Below are 17,408 nucleotides of genomic sequence, written 5' to 3' on the forward strand. Positions count from 1 at the left end.
CGCCGGCTGCCCTCTTTGGCCTGCGCGGTGTTGTGTTCCTCCCAGCAGGCCGCCCGCCGGAGGTGCGTTTCGGGGTTCGTCCTCACGGTATCCTCGCGTCTGCCCAAAGGCACCGGCTTGGGGCAAGGGGCGAACGCCTCGCCACAGCAGGGCGTCCCTCACCAACCCTTTCCGCTGGCAGCTCTGCGGACTGTGGGGGCTCCCGGGGGTGCTATTCCAGCTTGGGGTCTGCGAGCGAGGAACGAAGGCGTGGCTCCGAAAGGCTGTCCTTAGAGTAGCTGGAAGCCAGGTGACGGCGGCTTCAGACACTTCTCTGCCTCTCCTTGTGCAAGCGCCTGAGTGTCTTGTTTGTGCCCTTTGGTTAGCTAATAGCAACTGTGTGCTGAGCGTTTACAGGCTTTCTTTCACTTAATCCTGATAACTTCTGCATGATGTGGGCGTTATCCCCATTTCACTCGCGGGGTAACTAAGGCTCGCAGCTGCCCAATAGAAGCATAATGGGAGCCACATTTTCTAGTAGCCATTACTTAAAAAGTAAAAAGAAATTTTAATTTTTAATTGTATATTATTTTATTAACCTAATTTAACAAAAAACTTAAATATGTAATTAATGTGAAAGTTAACAACGAGATATTTTACGTTCTTTTTGGTACAAGGCTTAGGAATCCTGCGTGTGTTTTAGACCTACTGCACATCTAAGTTTGGGCTATCCTCATTTTAAGGGAGCATTAGCCACATGTGGCTAGTGGTTACTGTGTTGGACAGCAGAAGTTTAGAGAGGTAAGGTCTGGAGGTTTGTTTTGTTTTCAGTTTGATAGTTTAAAGTAGTAGTTTAGGGGAGCCTAACTGGCTCAGCTGGTGGAGCATCCAACTCCATCTCAAGATGGTGAGTTCAAGCCCCACTTTGGGTGTGGAGCCTACTTTAAGAAAAATAATAAAGTGTTCTTTTATTTAAAAAAAAAAGTAATAGTTTAGGAACTTTGGCCAAGTAAAACTAATGAAGAAATTGTTTCACCTGAAACTAGCTTATTAGTACAGTGTGGGCCATTAAGAACCTCGAGTTGCTCCTATGTAGAAATCTTTCCACCTTCAGTGGAAATGAAGCTTTTTGGGTAGCTTCAGTTTTGAGACTAACCACCACCTGAATGTTAGTAAGACATTTCCCCCAAACTACAGTTTCCTAGGGAATAGTGCGTGAATGCGAGTGTAGTAGTAGAACGTAGTTTGCATGAACAAAAACTTTTCTCCATACTAGTTTTAATATGGAATTTCTTGTTTTTCTCCTACTTGAGAAGGAGAAAAGTCATCAGCAAGAAGGAATTCAGGGGCAACACTAATTGATTAGGGAGCCTCTTTTCATTTTCAGTAGAGACCTGTTGCTGACAGGTACATGTGAACTGGACCTTTAAGTCTGTAGTGTTCGATATATTTTCATTTGGTTTTTCCTTCTGTTGTTATCATTGTTTTCATCACTGCTTCAAGCTTTGAATCACTCTAATAGCAAAGTAAACATACCTGTAATGATTTATAAGCTAAATATTGTTTGAAGAGAGGCTCTTTGTTTTTTGGTTTAGTGATATTATTTTCAGATTCCTGGTTGAAACATAATAAATATCTAAACAATAAAGGAGGCTGTTGAACAAAAAGTAGGAAGTCATAAGAATACCCCCATCGCCAGTATCTCACATTCACTTTCACCAAAAGTAAGTTTCTGTTGTGATCATTCTGAGATTTCCTATGCATATATAGTCTCTCCTGCATTAAACATAAATAGGTTCATACTATACAAACTGTTTTCTGACTTTCCCTTTTTTGCTCTCGCATTCACATTCCTGAAACAGAAACATCTCTGGGAACCCCAGATCTATGCCTTTGAGCATATTTAGAGCAAAGAGGCCCAAGTGGGGACTTGGGTGGAAGGAGAGCCTCCTGTCCTTGATCAGTTGTCTGAACTGAGAAATTCTAAATGCAGTGTAGGGAAAGGAGTAAGAAATAGGAGCTTGGCTTTGTGTTTAGAATTTCACCTCAAATCAGGCCATTCAGTACCTGTTGTGATATCCTATCAGGCAGGTTCTTTGACTAGACTTTTAACCAAAATCTGAGCCTCAATATTATTAAAGGAGTGAAAATTTTAGTGCTACACATTCATTTATGTGGCACCTCTGATACCAAGAACTTATGATGTGCTAGGAACTATCTAGTGAAGGATACACACTCTGCCTACTTCCATGTTGCTACCTAGTTGGGGACGGTGACACAGAATAAATTCCATGATGTGCAGTACAGGTTTTAAAGAAGTTCTTGGTGCTAAGAGACTGTGTAAAAAGAAAATTGCCGTTAAAATCAGGCCCCGAGGAACTAGATAAGTTAATTTACAGTCTAGTCTGGTTAACTATAAAATGTGAATTGACAATGCATCTATTAATTTCCTGATGTTAGGAACCTCTTTTTTCGGATCTTTGGAATTTGTTAAAATGGAATTTGTATTATGGACAGTGAAATTTTTCTTACTAAGAGGTTTATTGTTTATCAGTAAAAAAGGAACATTTGCAAAATTCAGAGAATAACTTTCATTTATAATTGTTGGGAATTTTGCACCAGACTATTTTCATTTTCTGGTTGGTTTTACTCATCAATGCCTCCCTTCACTGTTCCCCCTTTGTTTTTCCCTAGAGGTTGGAATCACATGTCATAAACTGCCTTTCACAGGTTTTTTTACTTGCCACTCTCGTTCCTTAAGATGATGGGTTGACCAAACTATAGCCTATGGGCCAGATGCCCACTAGCCACTATATAAAGTTTTTTTGGAACACAGCTGTACCCATTTATTATGTATTGTCCATGGCTGCTTTCACAGAGTTGAGCAGCTGTGATAGAAGCTATATGGCCTGCAGAACCTAAAATATTTACCATCTGACCTTTACAGAAAAGGTTTGCTTATTCCTGTTTAAGAAGATAAACCTAAAACTTGGGTTTTACTGTATCAAAAATTAATATTAAATTTTTAAAAGGAAGCCATTAGATAAAAGTCTCTTTAATAAAAATCTTTATATGAAATGTTACTAGAGCAAATAAAATGCCATTTTTAATTCTATATTGTGTGTAGAGAATATTACTCAAAGTTTTGTTTAAACTTAACCTCGGTGTTGGAATGAAAAATATGAATCCTGTTTCAGCCTTCACCTTTGCAGGTTTTAAAAAATCTTTTGGAAGGAAAATTGCCAAGAGTCACAGCTAATGGAGATAGTAGCTAAGTTTATACTAATTGTTATGAACCAGCCAGAATGTTTTGATATATTCAAGTTGTCCAAGGAAGGAAGGTAAAGTAGTTGAGCCAATAAGAGATATGCCTTTTCCTTTGCCTTTATCTAAGAAAGGAAAAATTAAGCCGATGAGAAATTACCAGAGGGAGCAGTGAGAAGCTGCTTCTGCTCTAATGGGGGTGGAACGGGACATGGTGATGTGCTGTGAAAGGTCTCAGCTCTGTCTACCGACAGGGACTGTTGCTTTGGCATCAGATCCATACAGATAGTGTGATGACTGGAGATATAACCCAACTCCTCTGACTTTCCCTTGCTTGTGAAGGGATCCGCAGAGCTGAGTAATGGTTCAGAAGGAAATATTGACATCAGAACACCTATAAACCAAATCTTATTTCAAGGGGAAAAATGAAATTGAGTAGGAATGGCTCACTGTGCCTAGGGACCAGGTAAACCTGGTGGACCATTTGTTGTCCATTTTGTTTGTGGACATAATAAATGGGCTGGTCTTCCTTTATTAAGGGCCAGGATTTGTTTGAACCTTCAAGACAGGGTAGGGAGAATTGTGGCTTTTGTTTTTTCAGGTTAATCCAAAGATAGCCCCTGCTCTCAAGATTTTCATGATCTCAGTTCACTGTACAGGATTCGTAGATGCTGTCAGTGATGTCTTCGTGTGTCTTGGAGCAATGTATGTGTTCTTTGAGTTGGTTATAGCTGGATTCAAATCCTGGATAATGACTAAACTTACCTTTGGGAAGTGAAGAACAGAGAGGCCGTATATTTTTTCGAAGAAGGAACTTAGAGGATTAGAGGAAATAATGCAAAAGTAAAGTTACTTATATTTGTATAACTGGGCAGTTCTAGTCCACTATTTTTATCAGTATAATCCCATCTCTGCAACTGCAGTTCAAAGAATTTTCCTGTTGGTTGAACAACATTCATGGTTTTAAATTGTTTGGTCATATATACAAGTGTAAGACTCCTTATAGAGGACGAAATTTTTGAACTCTGGACTATTCTAGAGAATCCCACCAATGTGGACTCTAATTGTGGGAGTCCTGTAGTCCTATATCATTTTGTTCGTTTAGTCATAAAATTATATCAGTAATACATGAACATAGTCTCATCACAAAACAAAGAAAACAACAAAATACAAAAAAAGAATAACAGGCCCCCTTGACTACTCCCTTGCCTCAACCTCTGCCCCTGTCTTAGTACCTGTCCCTAGGAGTAACCACTTGCCAGATTTTTCTTCACAATTGCACTGGCCTTTTTGAAATATTCTAGTAAGGAGATAAAATAAAGCCTTTCTTAGGAGTTTAAACTTGAGGCAAGATGACAGTGAAAAACCTTGTCCTCTCCCACAATGTGCATTTACTCTGAGTTTGGAACATGGCTATATATGTGAAGTAAAATTAGTATTTCCCTAGGAATGAAATTTGAGTGTAATTAGAATTCCATACACACTGTTATACTGAAATTTGTAAAATCCTTTTACTATCAGGAAAACTGTTGTCATCTCTACATTATTGACTAAGAAATATGGAAATTTAGAGATAGAACACTTATGGCCTGTTTTCCAGATTTGATTTACAAATGAGTTTTATTTGGACTGCACAGTTTAAAATTTTTTTTCGGTTTGAATGTCTTCATGGGGGATGCTTTCAACCCAGGGTCTACCCTTCCCTATATAGTTTTGCTCACTTTTGGTACCAGTTGGCGTTAAAAAGCATTTTAATTAGGAACTTTTGGGTAAAGGAGAGATACAGAGTTAAGTTATACTAGTTTTGTTTTGCCCACACATAGCTAAGCCCAAATCCAGAGATGTAGAATTCTCTGCCATGAACTGTTATTTTATTTTATGTCTCTACTGTATGTATATGTGCATCTATATGATTTTCCTTTGATATTGTACATTAATCCATAATTAGCATTATTCTTTAAATGAGTGAAGTCCAGAGTATCTTCACATATTATATAGCATTGGAATTGCTATGACTTGAAGTGCAGTGCTTGATTTCTTAGCTGTTGACTTCAAGAACGTTTATTGGTTAAGTTCTATTTTTTACCCTCAGTAGTGAGTGTGCATGTGTTTGCTTTATTATTCATTAAACTCCACATTTATGCTGACACTCTTGTGTGTATGTGACCTCTTTTAAAAAAACATTTAAGGATTGGTTTATGTTTCTTAATTCCCTACAATACAGCAACTAAGAATCTTTTCGCCATTTGAAAGATTAACCTCACTTGAAACTCATTATCTTATTATTGACATTAGATGAATAGTGAAAGAGGCTTTGAAAATGTAGAACTCGGAGTCATAGGAAAAAAGAAGAAAGTCCCGAGGAGAGTCATCCACTTTGTGAGTGGTGAAACAATGGAAGAATACAGCACAGATGAAGATGAAGTTGATAGCCTGGAGAAGAAAGACGTTTTGCCTACTGTTGACCCAGTAAGTTTGATACTTCTGTCAGTGGTTTTTAAAATTGATTTGTTTCCCCTTAAACATTGAATGAAGGGGCCTTTTGGGGTTTAAATTAACTATATATTGATTATCAAATTATACATTATGATTTTGGTATAACATAGTATTTTTACAAATATGGATGGAAATATTTCCTGCATTTCAGTAGTGTGAAATCATTTGAGTGTCAGAATTCTTTGTCAGTGTAGCTAGGTTTCTTTAAGAGTTATCTTACTGAAGAGTGTTTGAATTCCAGTCCCTTTGAATTAAGGACTATAATAGTTTCCATCTAAAACTTAGGATTTGTCGGTTCTTTTTATATTGCCTCAAAGTTTGAGTAGAAGATGGGAGTGTACAGGGATGCCTGGGTGGCTCGGTTGGTTAAGCATCCGACTTCGGCTCAGGTCATGATCTCATGGTTCGTGGGTTCAAGCCTATGGCAGGCTCTATGCTGACAGCTCAGCATCTGGAGCCTGCTTTGGATTCTGTGTCTTCCTCTCTTTCTGCCCCTTTCCAGCTTATGCTCTCTCCCTCTCTCTCTCTCAAAAATAAATAAACATTAAAAAAAAATTAAAAAGAAAAGAACATGGGAGTGAATAGTTCTTAATTTTATGTGCCTTATCAGCTAAATTTAAGAATTTCTAAATTATACATGATATACTATAAAATTATAGGACTAGCTGTACATTCTTAAAAAGGAGTGTTGTCCTTCTAAGTAGGTTTTTGAGAGTTTAGTTGATCAATATTTACTGACTTTCTAATGGGTTCTCTTTCAGGCACTGGTGATACAGCAATGGGTACATAAATTTCTATTACATGCTAGTGGGCAGACAGGTAATAAATACATACTATAATTATTAGACTGAAAATTGCTATAAAGAAAATAAACCAGGATAACAGGATAGAGAATTATTAATTTGTATTTGATTTTAAAAATGTTATTACTAGTTTTTTATTAGATTCCACTCTTCATAAATTTTGGTTATTAAAAAAACATCAGATCCAGAGTCTCTACTATAGAATATATTCAAAGGACTGTGCAGTATACTCTGATGGCATTTCCAAATGCATGCAAAACATTGCAGAGGTGTTTCATGCATTGGGAGAATTGTTGGAATAAGTGTTTTTCTTTTAAATTAATTTGAAGGGATTCTTATTTATATACATTGTGTATATATGTATGAATTTAATTTAATTTAATTTAATTTTTATGTTTATTTATTTTGAGAGAGAGAGAGCATGAGTGGGTAAGGAGCAGAGGGAAGGGGAGAGAGAATCTAAAGTAGGTTCCCTGCTGTCAGCATGGTGCCTGACGTGGGGCTCACAGACTGTGAGATAATGACCTGAGCTGAAATCAAGAGTTGGTCACTTAGCTGACTGAGCTGCCCAGGTTCCCCTTAAAAGTCATTGTCTCAAAAGTTGCTCTCTACTTACAAAGAAACTGATAATAAAAGCATTGCATAGAAACGAATGCATTCTTACTACTTTCCTAAAGATTAACTCTTTTTTAAAAAAGCTTTATTGAAGTGTGCCTGTGTGGCACAGTCAGTTGAGTGTCCAGCTCTTGATTTCAGCTCAGATCATAATCCTGTGGTCATGGGATCAAGCCCCACATTGGGCTCCACACTGAGCTTGGAGCCTGCTTAAGATTCTCTCCCTCCCTCCCTCCCTCCCTCCCTCCCTCTCTCACTTTCTCTCACTTTCTCTCATTTTCTCTCACTTTCTCTCCCTCTGTCCCTCAACCCTTACTCTCTCTCTCTCTCTCTCTAAAAAAAAAAAATTAAAAAAAGGAAATAAAAGATTTATTGAAATACAGTTCACTTGGCATACAATTCACTGATATAAAGTTAGAGTGACCTGGCATTTATTTATTTATTTATTTATTTATTTATTTATTTATTTAAATGTTTTATTTATTTTTGAGAGGAAGTGCACAAACAGGGAAGGGGCAGAGAGACAGAGAGAGGATCTCAAGCAGGTTCCATGCTGTCAGCATGGAGCTCAAACTTACAAAGCAAACCATGAGATTATGACCTGAGCCAAGATCAAGAGTTGGACACTTAATCAACTGAGCCACTGAGGTGCCCCAGGTCTTTGATCTATTTTGAGTTAATTTTTGTATATGGTTTGAGGTAAGGGTCTAACTTCATTATTTTGCATGTGGTTTTCCATTTTTCTCATTCTTTTCTCATTGTATGATCTTAGTATTCTTGTCAAATTTGATCATAGAATGTGGTTTTATTTCTAGACCCTCAGTTCTCCTCCACTGATCTATGTATATATGTCTTTCCTTGTGCCAGTACCACACTGTCTGGGTTACTGTTGCCTTATAGCAAATTTTGAAGTTGAAGGCATTGAGACTTTCTACTTTGTCCTTTTTCTCCCAAGATTGTTTTGACTATTCTGGGCCCCTTTCAATTCCATATGAATTTTAGAATCAGCTTGTCAGTTTCTGCAAAGAAGTTAGCTAGGGATTATGTTGAATCTGTAGATAAATTTTAGAGCATTGATGTCTTAAGACTTTTGATTCATGAATCTTTAACTTCCTTAGATCTCCCTTAATTTTTTTCTATACTGTTTTGTAATTTTCAGAGTATAAGTTTTATACCTCATTCTTAAATTTATTTCTAAGTGTGGTTTTTTTTTTTTTTTTTTGATGCTACTGTAAGTGGAATTGTTTTCTTACAGTTTTCTTCTCTTCCAATCTGGATGCTTTTTATTTGATGTTCTTGCCTAATTACCCTAGCTAGAACCTGCATTACAATGTTGAATAGAAGTGCTGAGAAGTGGCCATTCTCATCTTGTTCTAAATCTTGCGCGAAACTGTTCCATCTTTTACTGTTAAATATGATGTAGCCATGAGTGTTATGTAGATTCCCTTTACCAGTTTGAAGAACCTCCCTCTATTCTTAGGCTTTTTTTTTTTTAAATCATGATGCAGCCTTGAATTTTGTAAAATGATTTTTCTGCATCAATTGGGATGGTTTTGAGATTTTTGTTCTTTATTCTATTGGTATAGTGACATTAATTGATTTTTTGGATGCTAAACAAGCCTTACATTCTTAGGATAAAACCCACTTGATCATTGTATATAATTATTTTTATATGTTCCTGATTTGGTTTGCTGGTAATTACTGTGAATTTTTGCACCCATATTCATAGAAAATTTTGCACCCATTTCTTGTAAGGTCTTTGTCTGGTTTTAGTACCAGAGTAATACTGGCCTCCTAAAATGAGTTGGGAACTGTTGCCACTTCTGGTTTTTTGGAGGGGGAGTAGGGGGGAAGAGTTTGTAAGAATTGGTATTCTTTTATTTTTTTAAGTTTATTTATTTATTTTGAGAGAAATCAGGGAAGGGACAGGGAGAGAGGGAGAGAGAGAATCCCAAGCAGACTCTGTGCTGTCAGTGCAGAACCTGATGTGGGGCTCGATCTCATGAACTGTGAGATCATGACCTGAACCGAAATCGAGTCTGATGCTTAACTGACTGAGCCACCCAGGTGCCCCCAGAGTTGGTATTAATTCTTATTTAAATGTTTGGTAGACTTTGCCTGTGAAGCTGCCTAGGCTTTTCATTGCGTCTGGGTTTTGTTTTTGTTTTTGTTTTTGTTTTTTTTAAAGTTTATTTATTTTGAGAGAGGGAAAGAGTGCAAGTGGAAGAGTGGCAGAGAGGAGGGGGAGGGAATTCCAAGCAGCTCCACTGACAGTGCAGAGGATGACTTGGGGCTTGATCCCATGAACTGTGGAGTCATGACCTGAGCCAAAATTAAGAGTTGGACGCTTAACCGACTAAGCCACCCGGGCACCCTGTGTATAGTTTTTTTTTTTATTATTATTACAAAATTGTCTTCTTTCTTTTTAAGTCCATTGTGGCAGTTCTGTTTATTTCTTATAGGTAAGTTATTTAATTTGTTGTCATGCAGTTGTTCACAGTATTCCTTTATAGTTTTTTCTGTTTTTTCATTTCTGATTCTAGTAATTTGGGTCTTCCTTTTTCTTGGTCAGTCTAGCAAAAGATTGATCAATTTTGTTGATCTTTTCCAAGAATGAGCATTTGGTTTCATTGATTTTCTCTTTTATTTTTTTTCTCCATTTCATTAGTTTTCACTCTGGTCTTTATTATTTCCTTCCATCTGCTTGCTGTAGGTCTAGTTTGCCCTACTTTTCCCAGTGTCTTGAGGTGGAAGGTTAGGTTATCTTCTTTCTTAATTAGCTATGAACTTCCCCTTCTAAAAAAAATTATTTTGGAGAGAATGTGTGAGCAGGGGAGAAGGGCAGAGGGAGAGAGAGACAGAATCTCAAGTAGGCTCCATGCTCAGCCTGGAGCCTGACACGGGGCTCAATCCCATTACCCTGGGAGCATGACCTGAGCCAAAATCAAGAGTTGGTCATCCAACTGACTAAACCACCCAGGCGCCCCTGAAATTCCCTTTTAGAACTGTTTTAATTACATCTCATAAATTTTGTGTGTTATATCTTCATTTTCATTCATCTCAAAGTATTTTCTCTTTGACCTATTGGTTTTTTAAGAATATGTTATTTATTTCCCACATATTTCTTTTTTTTTTAACTACTTTTTTTTTTTTTAAGTTTATTTATTTTTGAGAGGGGGGAGACAGAGAGAGAGAGAAAGAGAAAACATGCAGGAGGGTTAGAGGGAGAGAGGGAGGCGGAGAATCTGAAGCATGCTCTGTGCCATTAGCTGATTGCGGAGCTCGAATCCACTGACCATGAGGTCATGACCTGAGCTGAAATCAAGAGCCAGTTGCTTAACCCACTGAGTCACCTAGGCGCCCCTATTTCCCCCATGTTTCTTAAATTTTCACATTTTGTTTTCTTTCTTGATTTCTAATTTCACCCCCATGTGGTTGGAGAACATACCTTGTATTCTTTCTCTCCTTTTAAATCTGTGGAAGTTTGTTTTATGGATATCAGCATCTGGTCTTGTGGAGAATGTTCTGTACACACTTGAGAAAAATGTATATTCTGTTGTTGTTAGGTGGTGTGTTCTATAGATATGTTAGGTCTGGTTGGTTCATAGTGTTTTTCAAGTCTTCAATTTCCTTGTTGATCTGCCTGATTGTCCTATTCATGATTCAAAATGGGGTGTTGTCTCCAGCTGTTATTGTTGAGTTGTCTATTCCCTTCATTTCTGTCAGTTTTTGTTGAGTCCCTCTTCTGAATTTTTCATTTTAGTTATTACACTTATCAACTACAGAATTTCTATCTGGTTCTCATTAATAATTTTCATTTTTTTATTGATTTTGTCTTTTTTTTTTTAATGAAATTTATTGACAAATTGGTTTCCATACAACACCCAGTGCTCATCCCAAAAGGTGCCCTCCTCAATACCCATCACCCACCCTCTCCTCCCTCCCACCCCCCATCAACCCTCAGTTTGTTCTCAGTTTTTAACAGTCTCTTATGCTTTGGCTCTCTCCCATTCTAACCTCTTTTTTTTTTTTTTCCTTCCCCTCCCCCATGGGTTCCTGATAAGTTTCTCAGGATCCACATAAGAGTGAAACCATATGGTATCTGTCTTTCTCTGTATGGCTTATTTCACTTAGCGTCACACTCTCCAGTTCCATCCACGTTGCTACAAAAGGCCATATTTCATTTTTTCTCATTGCCACGTAATATTCCATTGTGTATATAAACCACAACTTCTTTATCCATTCATCAGTTGATGGACATTTAGGCTCTTTCCATACTTTGGCTATTGTTGAGAGTGCTGCTATGAACATTGGGGTACAAGTGGCCCTATGCATCAGTACTCCTGTATCCCTTGGATAAATTCCTAGCAGTGCTATTGCTGGGTCATAGGGTAGGTCTATTTTTAATTTTCTGAGGAACCTCCACACTGCTTTCCAGAGCGGCTGCACCACTTTGCATTCCCACCAACAGTGCAAGAGGGTTCCCGTTTCTCCACATCCTCGCCAGCATCTATAGTCTCCTGATTTGTTCATTTTGGCCACTCTGACTGGCGTGAGGTGATACCTGAGTGTGGTTTTGATTTGTATTTCCCTGATAAGGAGCGACGCTGAACATCTTTTCATGTGCCTGTTGGCCATCCGGATGTCTTCTTTAGAGAAGTGTCTATTCATGTTTTCTGCCCATTTCTTCACTGGGTTATTTGTTTTTCGGATGTGGAGTTTGGTGAGCTCTTTATAGATTTTGGTTACTAGCCCTTTGTCTGATATGTCATTTGCGAATATCTTTTCCCATTCCGTTGGTTGCCTTTTAGTTTTGTTGGTTGTTTCCTTTGCTGTGCAGAAGCTTTTTATCTTCATCAGGTCCCAGTAATTCACTTTTGCTTTGAATTCCCTTGCCTTTGGGGATGTGTCGAGTAAGAGATTGCTACGGCTGAGGTCAGAGAGGTCTTTTCCTGCTTTCTCCTCTAAGGTTTTGATGGTTTCCTGTCTCACATTTAGGTCCTTTATCCATTTTGAGTTTATTTTTGTGAATGGTGTGAGAAAGTGGTCTAGTTTCAACCTTCTGCATGTTGCTGTCCAGTTCTCCCAGCACCATTTGTTAAAGAGGCTGTCTTTTTTCCATTGGATGTTCTTTCCTGCTTTGTCAAAGATGAGTTGGCCATACGTTTGTGGGTCTAGTTCTGGGGTTTCTATTCTATTCCATTGGTCTATGTGTCTGTTTTTGTGCCATATTGATTTTGTCTTTTTAAAAAAAAAATTTTTTTTAACGTTTATTTATTTTTGAGACAGAGGGAGACAGAGCATGAACAGGGGAGGGGCAGAGAGAGAGGGAGACACAGAATCTAAACAGGCTCCAGACTCTGAGCTGTCAGCACAGAGCCCGACCCGGGGCTTGAACTCAGGGACCATGAGATCATGACCTGAGCCGAAGTTGGACGCTTAACTGACCAAGCCACCCAGGCGCCCCTGATTTTGTCTTTTTGATGCAACATTGTTATTCCTTCCTTTATTTCTTTAATTATGTTTTCCGTTACTTTGATGTTTTTTCTGTTAAATCCAACATCTAGTCACTCATGGGTAGTTGCTGTTGCCTGCTTTTCTTCCTGTGTACAGAGTATACTTCTCTGTTTCTTTGCATGACTCTTAGTTTTTTGTTGGAAATTGTACATTTTAGATAACATATTGCAACAACTCTGGGTACTGCCCCTTGCCTTCTCCCTCTCCTCCCTCCCACCCAGTCTTATTATTTGCTTGTGTTTTTGTTTTGTTTTGTTCTGTTTAGTGACTGTTGGATTATTTTAGTGAAGTCTGTCTCCTCCCCATGTCCTCTTCTCTCCTACAAACTAGCTGGCCTAAAAAAAAAGGGGGGGGGGGGTTGGCGCCTGGGTGGCTCAGTCGGTTGAGCATCTGACTTCGGCTTAGGTCATGATCTCACAGCTCATGAGTTCAAACCCCATGTCGGGCTCTGTGCTGACAGCTCAGAGCCTGGAGTCTGCTTCGGATTCTGTGTCTCCCTCTTTCGCTGTGCCCCTCCCCCATTCATGTTCTGTCTCTCTCTCAAGAATAAATAAAACATTTAAAAACATAAAAAAAAAAAAAAAACTAGCTGGCCTGTAGTTTAGCCTGCATCTTTATAGACTCTAAGAACTTCCTCTCAATTACCTTTCACCATAATCTCTACTGATTTTGAGAGCACCCTTTGGGCTTGAACTTTTCCAGCTCTGTTGCAAATGAAGTCAGTTCCTTTGGGAAAAGATTAGGAACTATCTGTTTTATGGCTTATTCTCCTGGGCAAAATCTCTTAACCAGAGCTCTGAAGTTGGTGGTAGGGACAGTGGTGCATTTCTGAGTGACACACGTACTTTTTTTTTTTTTTTTAATTTTTTTTTTGACGTTTAATTTTTTTTGAGACAGAGAGAGGCAGAGCATGAACGGGGGAGGGTCAGAGAGAGGGAGACACAGAATCTGAAACAGGCTCCAGGCTCTGAGCTGTCAGCACAGAGCCCGACGTGGGGCTCGAACTCACGGACCGCGAGATCATGACCTGAGCCGAAGTCGGCCGCTTAACCGACTGAGCCACCCAGGCGCCCCGAGACACACCTACTTTAAGAGCTGACTGCTTGGTGGAGGTGGGGAGCCTTAGATCTTCTTGGTTTTTTTCACTGCCTCATGAACCAGGCCTATTAGTGCCCCAATATTCTTAGTGGCACCGTGCCCATGGTATAGCCTCCATTCCATGAATGGGGGCTGACAGAAGGAATCCCCTACCTGTCAACTGCATTTACCTGGAACTTAGTCTCAATAATAGGTGGCTTGTGGGCAGGATCAGAAATGCTGATTGCTGGCCTATCATGCAATATTTGTCCTTCTGAGACTGGCTTATTTTATTAGCATAATGTCCTCAGTTTCATCTAGGTTGTTGTATATGATAAGATTCCCTTCTTTTTCACGATGAATTTTTCAATTATATGTATACATCACAATTTCTTTATCCATTCATTTGTCAGTGGACATTTAGGTGTTTCCACATCTTAGCTGTTGTGAATAATGCTACAGTGAAGATGGGAGTGGAAGTAACTCTTCAAGGTCCAGATTTCAGTTCTTTTGGGTAAATGCCAATATTGTAAATGGGAAAAAGAGCAGGATAGAGAAAGTATGACAGTGTTGTAAAAAACATACACACTTAGGAAAAGACTGAGAAAATATACTAAAATATTAATGATAATTATTTACAGGTAGTGGAAAAATGGGTGGCTTAGATGTTCTTTATATTTTGCCCCATTTTCTAAGTATTATACAGTAAATAAGCATTACTTTTGTAATCTAAAAGTAAGTTGTTCAGTCCCAAAATATGTATGGAACCACAAAAGACTCCCAATAGCCAAAGTAATGTTGAAAAAGAAAACCAAAGCTGGAGGCATCAAATCCGAGACTTTAACCTGTATTACAAAGCTGTAATCATCAAGACAGTACGGTACTGGGGCGCCTGGGTGGCGCAGTCGGTCGAGCGTCTGACTTCAGCCAGGTCACGATCTCGCAGTCCGTGAGTTCGAGCCCCGCGTCGGGCTCTGGGCTGATGGCTCAGAGCCTGGAGCTTGCTTCCTATTCTGTGTCTCCCTCTCTCTCTGCCCCTCCCCCGTTCATGCTCTGTCTCTCTCTGCTCCAAAAATAAATAAACGTTGAAAAAAATTAAAAAAAAAAAAAAGAAAAAAAAAAGACAGTATGGTACTGGCACAACAACAGACATATAAATCAATGAAATAGAATAAGGAAACCCAGAATGGACCCACAGATATATGGCCAGTGAATCTTCAACAAAGCAGGAAAGAGTATCCAGTGGAAAAAAGACAGTCTCTTTAGTAAATGGTGCTAGGAGAACTGGACAGCAACATGCAGCAGAATGAATGTGGACCACTTTTACACCATACACAAAAGTAAATTCAAAATGGATGAAAGACCTTAATTGTGAGACAGGAAACCATCAAAATCCTACAGGAGAAAACAGGAAGCAACTGCTTTGACCTCGGCCACAGCAACTTCTTACTTGACATGCCTCTGGAGGAGGCAGGGGAAATAAAAGCAAAAATGAACTATTGGGACCTTATCAAGATAAAAAGCTTTTGCACAGCTGGGGTGCCTGGGTGGCTTAGTCAGTTAAACGTCTGACTACAGCTCGGGTTATGATCTTATGGTTCGTGAGTTCGAGCCCCACATCAGGCTCTGGGCTGTGGAGCCTGCTTCAGATTCTGTGTCTCCCTCTGCCCCTCCCTGCTTGCTCTCTCTCTCTCTCTCTCTCTCAGAAAATGAATAAAACACTAAAAAAAAAATCTAAAAAAACCAAAAAACTTCTGCACTGCAAAGGAAACAATCAACAAAACTAAAAGGCAACTGACAGAATGGGAGAAGATATTTGCAAATGACATATCAGATAAAGGGTTCATATCCAAAATCTATAAAGAATTTATCGAACTCAACACCCAAAGAACAAATAATCCACTGAAGAAATGGGCAGAAGACATGAATAGACACCTTTCCAAAGAAGACATCCGGATGGCTAACAGACACATGAAAAGATGCTCAACATCGCTCATACCAGGGAAATACAAATCAAAACCGCAATGAGATATCACCTCACACCTGTCAGAGTGGCTAAAAATAACAATTCAGGAAACAACAGATGTTGGTGAGGATGTGGAGAAAGGGTAACCCTCTTACACTGTTGGTGGGAATGCAAACTGGTACAGCCACTCTGGAAAACAGTATGGAGGTTCCTCAAAAAGTTAAAAATAGAATTACCCTACAACCCAGCAATTGCACTACTAGATATTTATCCAAAGGATACAAAAATGCTGATTGAAAAGGCTACATGAACCCCAATGTTTATAGCAGCACTATCAACAAATAGCCAAATTATGGAAAAAGCCCAAATGTCCATTAACTGATGAATGGATAAAGAAGATGTGGTATATATATACAATGGAATACCACTCAGTGATGAAAAAGAATGAAATCTTGCCATTTGCAACAATGTGGTTGGAACTGGAGGGTATTAAGCTAAGTGAAATAAGTCAGAGAAAGACATCACATGATTTCACTCATATGTGGAATTTGAGAATCTTAACAGATGAACATAGGGCAAGGGAAGGAAAAATAAGGTATAAACAGAGAGGGAGGCAAACCATAAGAGACTCCTAATACAGAGAACAAACTGAGAGTTGATGGGGGTGGGGAAAATGGGTGATGGGCATTAAGGAAGGCACTTACTGGGATGAGTACTGGGTGTTATATGTAAGTGGTGAATCACTGGATTCTACTGAACCAAGACTACACTGAATGTTAACTAATTTGAGAATAAAAAACAAATAAAACATTTAAAAAATAATTAAAAATAAGTTTAAAAACCAAAAAGATAGCAAGTCTCAATAGTTCTCTATTAAGGAAGAGATGGATACTTTATGCAGGAAGAGATTGATACTTAAATTTTTGTAGAAAAAATGAATCAGCTTGAGTTTGCATCATAAACTGGAAGTCTTGAAGACCAAGATCTAGTCCATTTTTCTTATTACTGGGATGGTGGTGGCAGTAGCGATGCTGGCAGTAGTGGCAAGGTTCCATTGTAGGCTCTTGAGTCATCTGTCCTTTTGATTCAGTGAGGTCAGTGTTTAAACAAAGAGCCCTATACGTTCATTCTGTATAATTGTGTGTGATGATAGATGTTATTCGGGGATCCTTATCCGGTCCCTCAGCTCTGGAGCAGGTTTGACTTTTTGGTAGTCACCACATGGTTATTAGCAATTGTTCTCTCTAGAAACAACCCCAGGAGAATTGGTCCACTTAGAAATATATGCTTTCCTTCAAAAGCCTGCTTAATCCCTTTCTAAGTAGTTTCTTGGCCCTATCATTATAATGTGTTATAGAAACTGGTTCCATTCCCTAGATTACTGCACTGTCCCATTTGCTGGAAGGACTGTAAGGTAAACATGAAGGGGGGCCTGGGTGGCGCAGTCGGCTGAGCGTCTGACTTCGGCTCAGGTCGTGATCTCGCAGTCTGTGAGTTCAAGCCCTGCGTTGGGCTCTGTGCTGACAGCTCAGAGCCTGGAGCCTGCTTCGGATTCTGTGTCTTCCTGTTTCTGCCCTTCCCCACTTGCTCTCTCTTTCTCTCTCTCTCTCTCTCTCTCAAAAATAAGCATTAAAAAAAAAGGTAAACATTAAGATGAGAGCATCTTAAACAGAGTCCCTAAAATAACCCTT

General features: G+C 39.0%; 1 protein-coding gene across 4 annotated transcripts in view; it reads left to right on the plus strand.

Moving 5' to 3' along the window:
* Window positions 1-17,408, plus strand: part of FAM177A1 (family with sequence similarity 177 member A1) — a 28,031-nt gene that overhangs the window by 815 nt on the left and 9,808 nt on the right. For all 4 annotated transcript variants that reach the window (XR_007153350.1, XR_007153351.1, XM_047864452.1 and 1 more), the window contains one exon: window positions 5,539-5,712. Coding sequence is in view for 2 of the 4 variants with exons in the window: in XM_047864452.1 (XP_047720408.1) it covers window positions 5,539-5,712 (174 nt within the window). In the remaining 2 variants the exon portion in view is untranslated. The remainder of the gene's footprint in view (window positions 1-5,538; window positions 5,713-17,408) is intronic.

This window comes from Prionailurus viverrinus, chromosome B3 (assembly GCF_022837055.1).
Source record: "Prionailurus viverrinus isolate Anna chromosome B3, UM_Priviv_1.0, whole genome shotgun sequence".
NCBI lineage: Eukaryota > Metazoa > Chordata > Mammalia > Carnivora > Felidae > Prionailurus > Prionailurus viverrinus.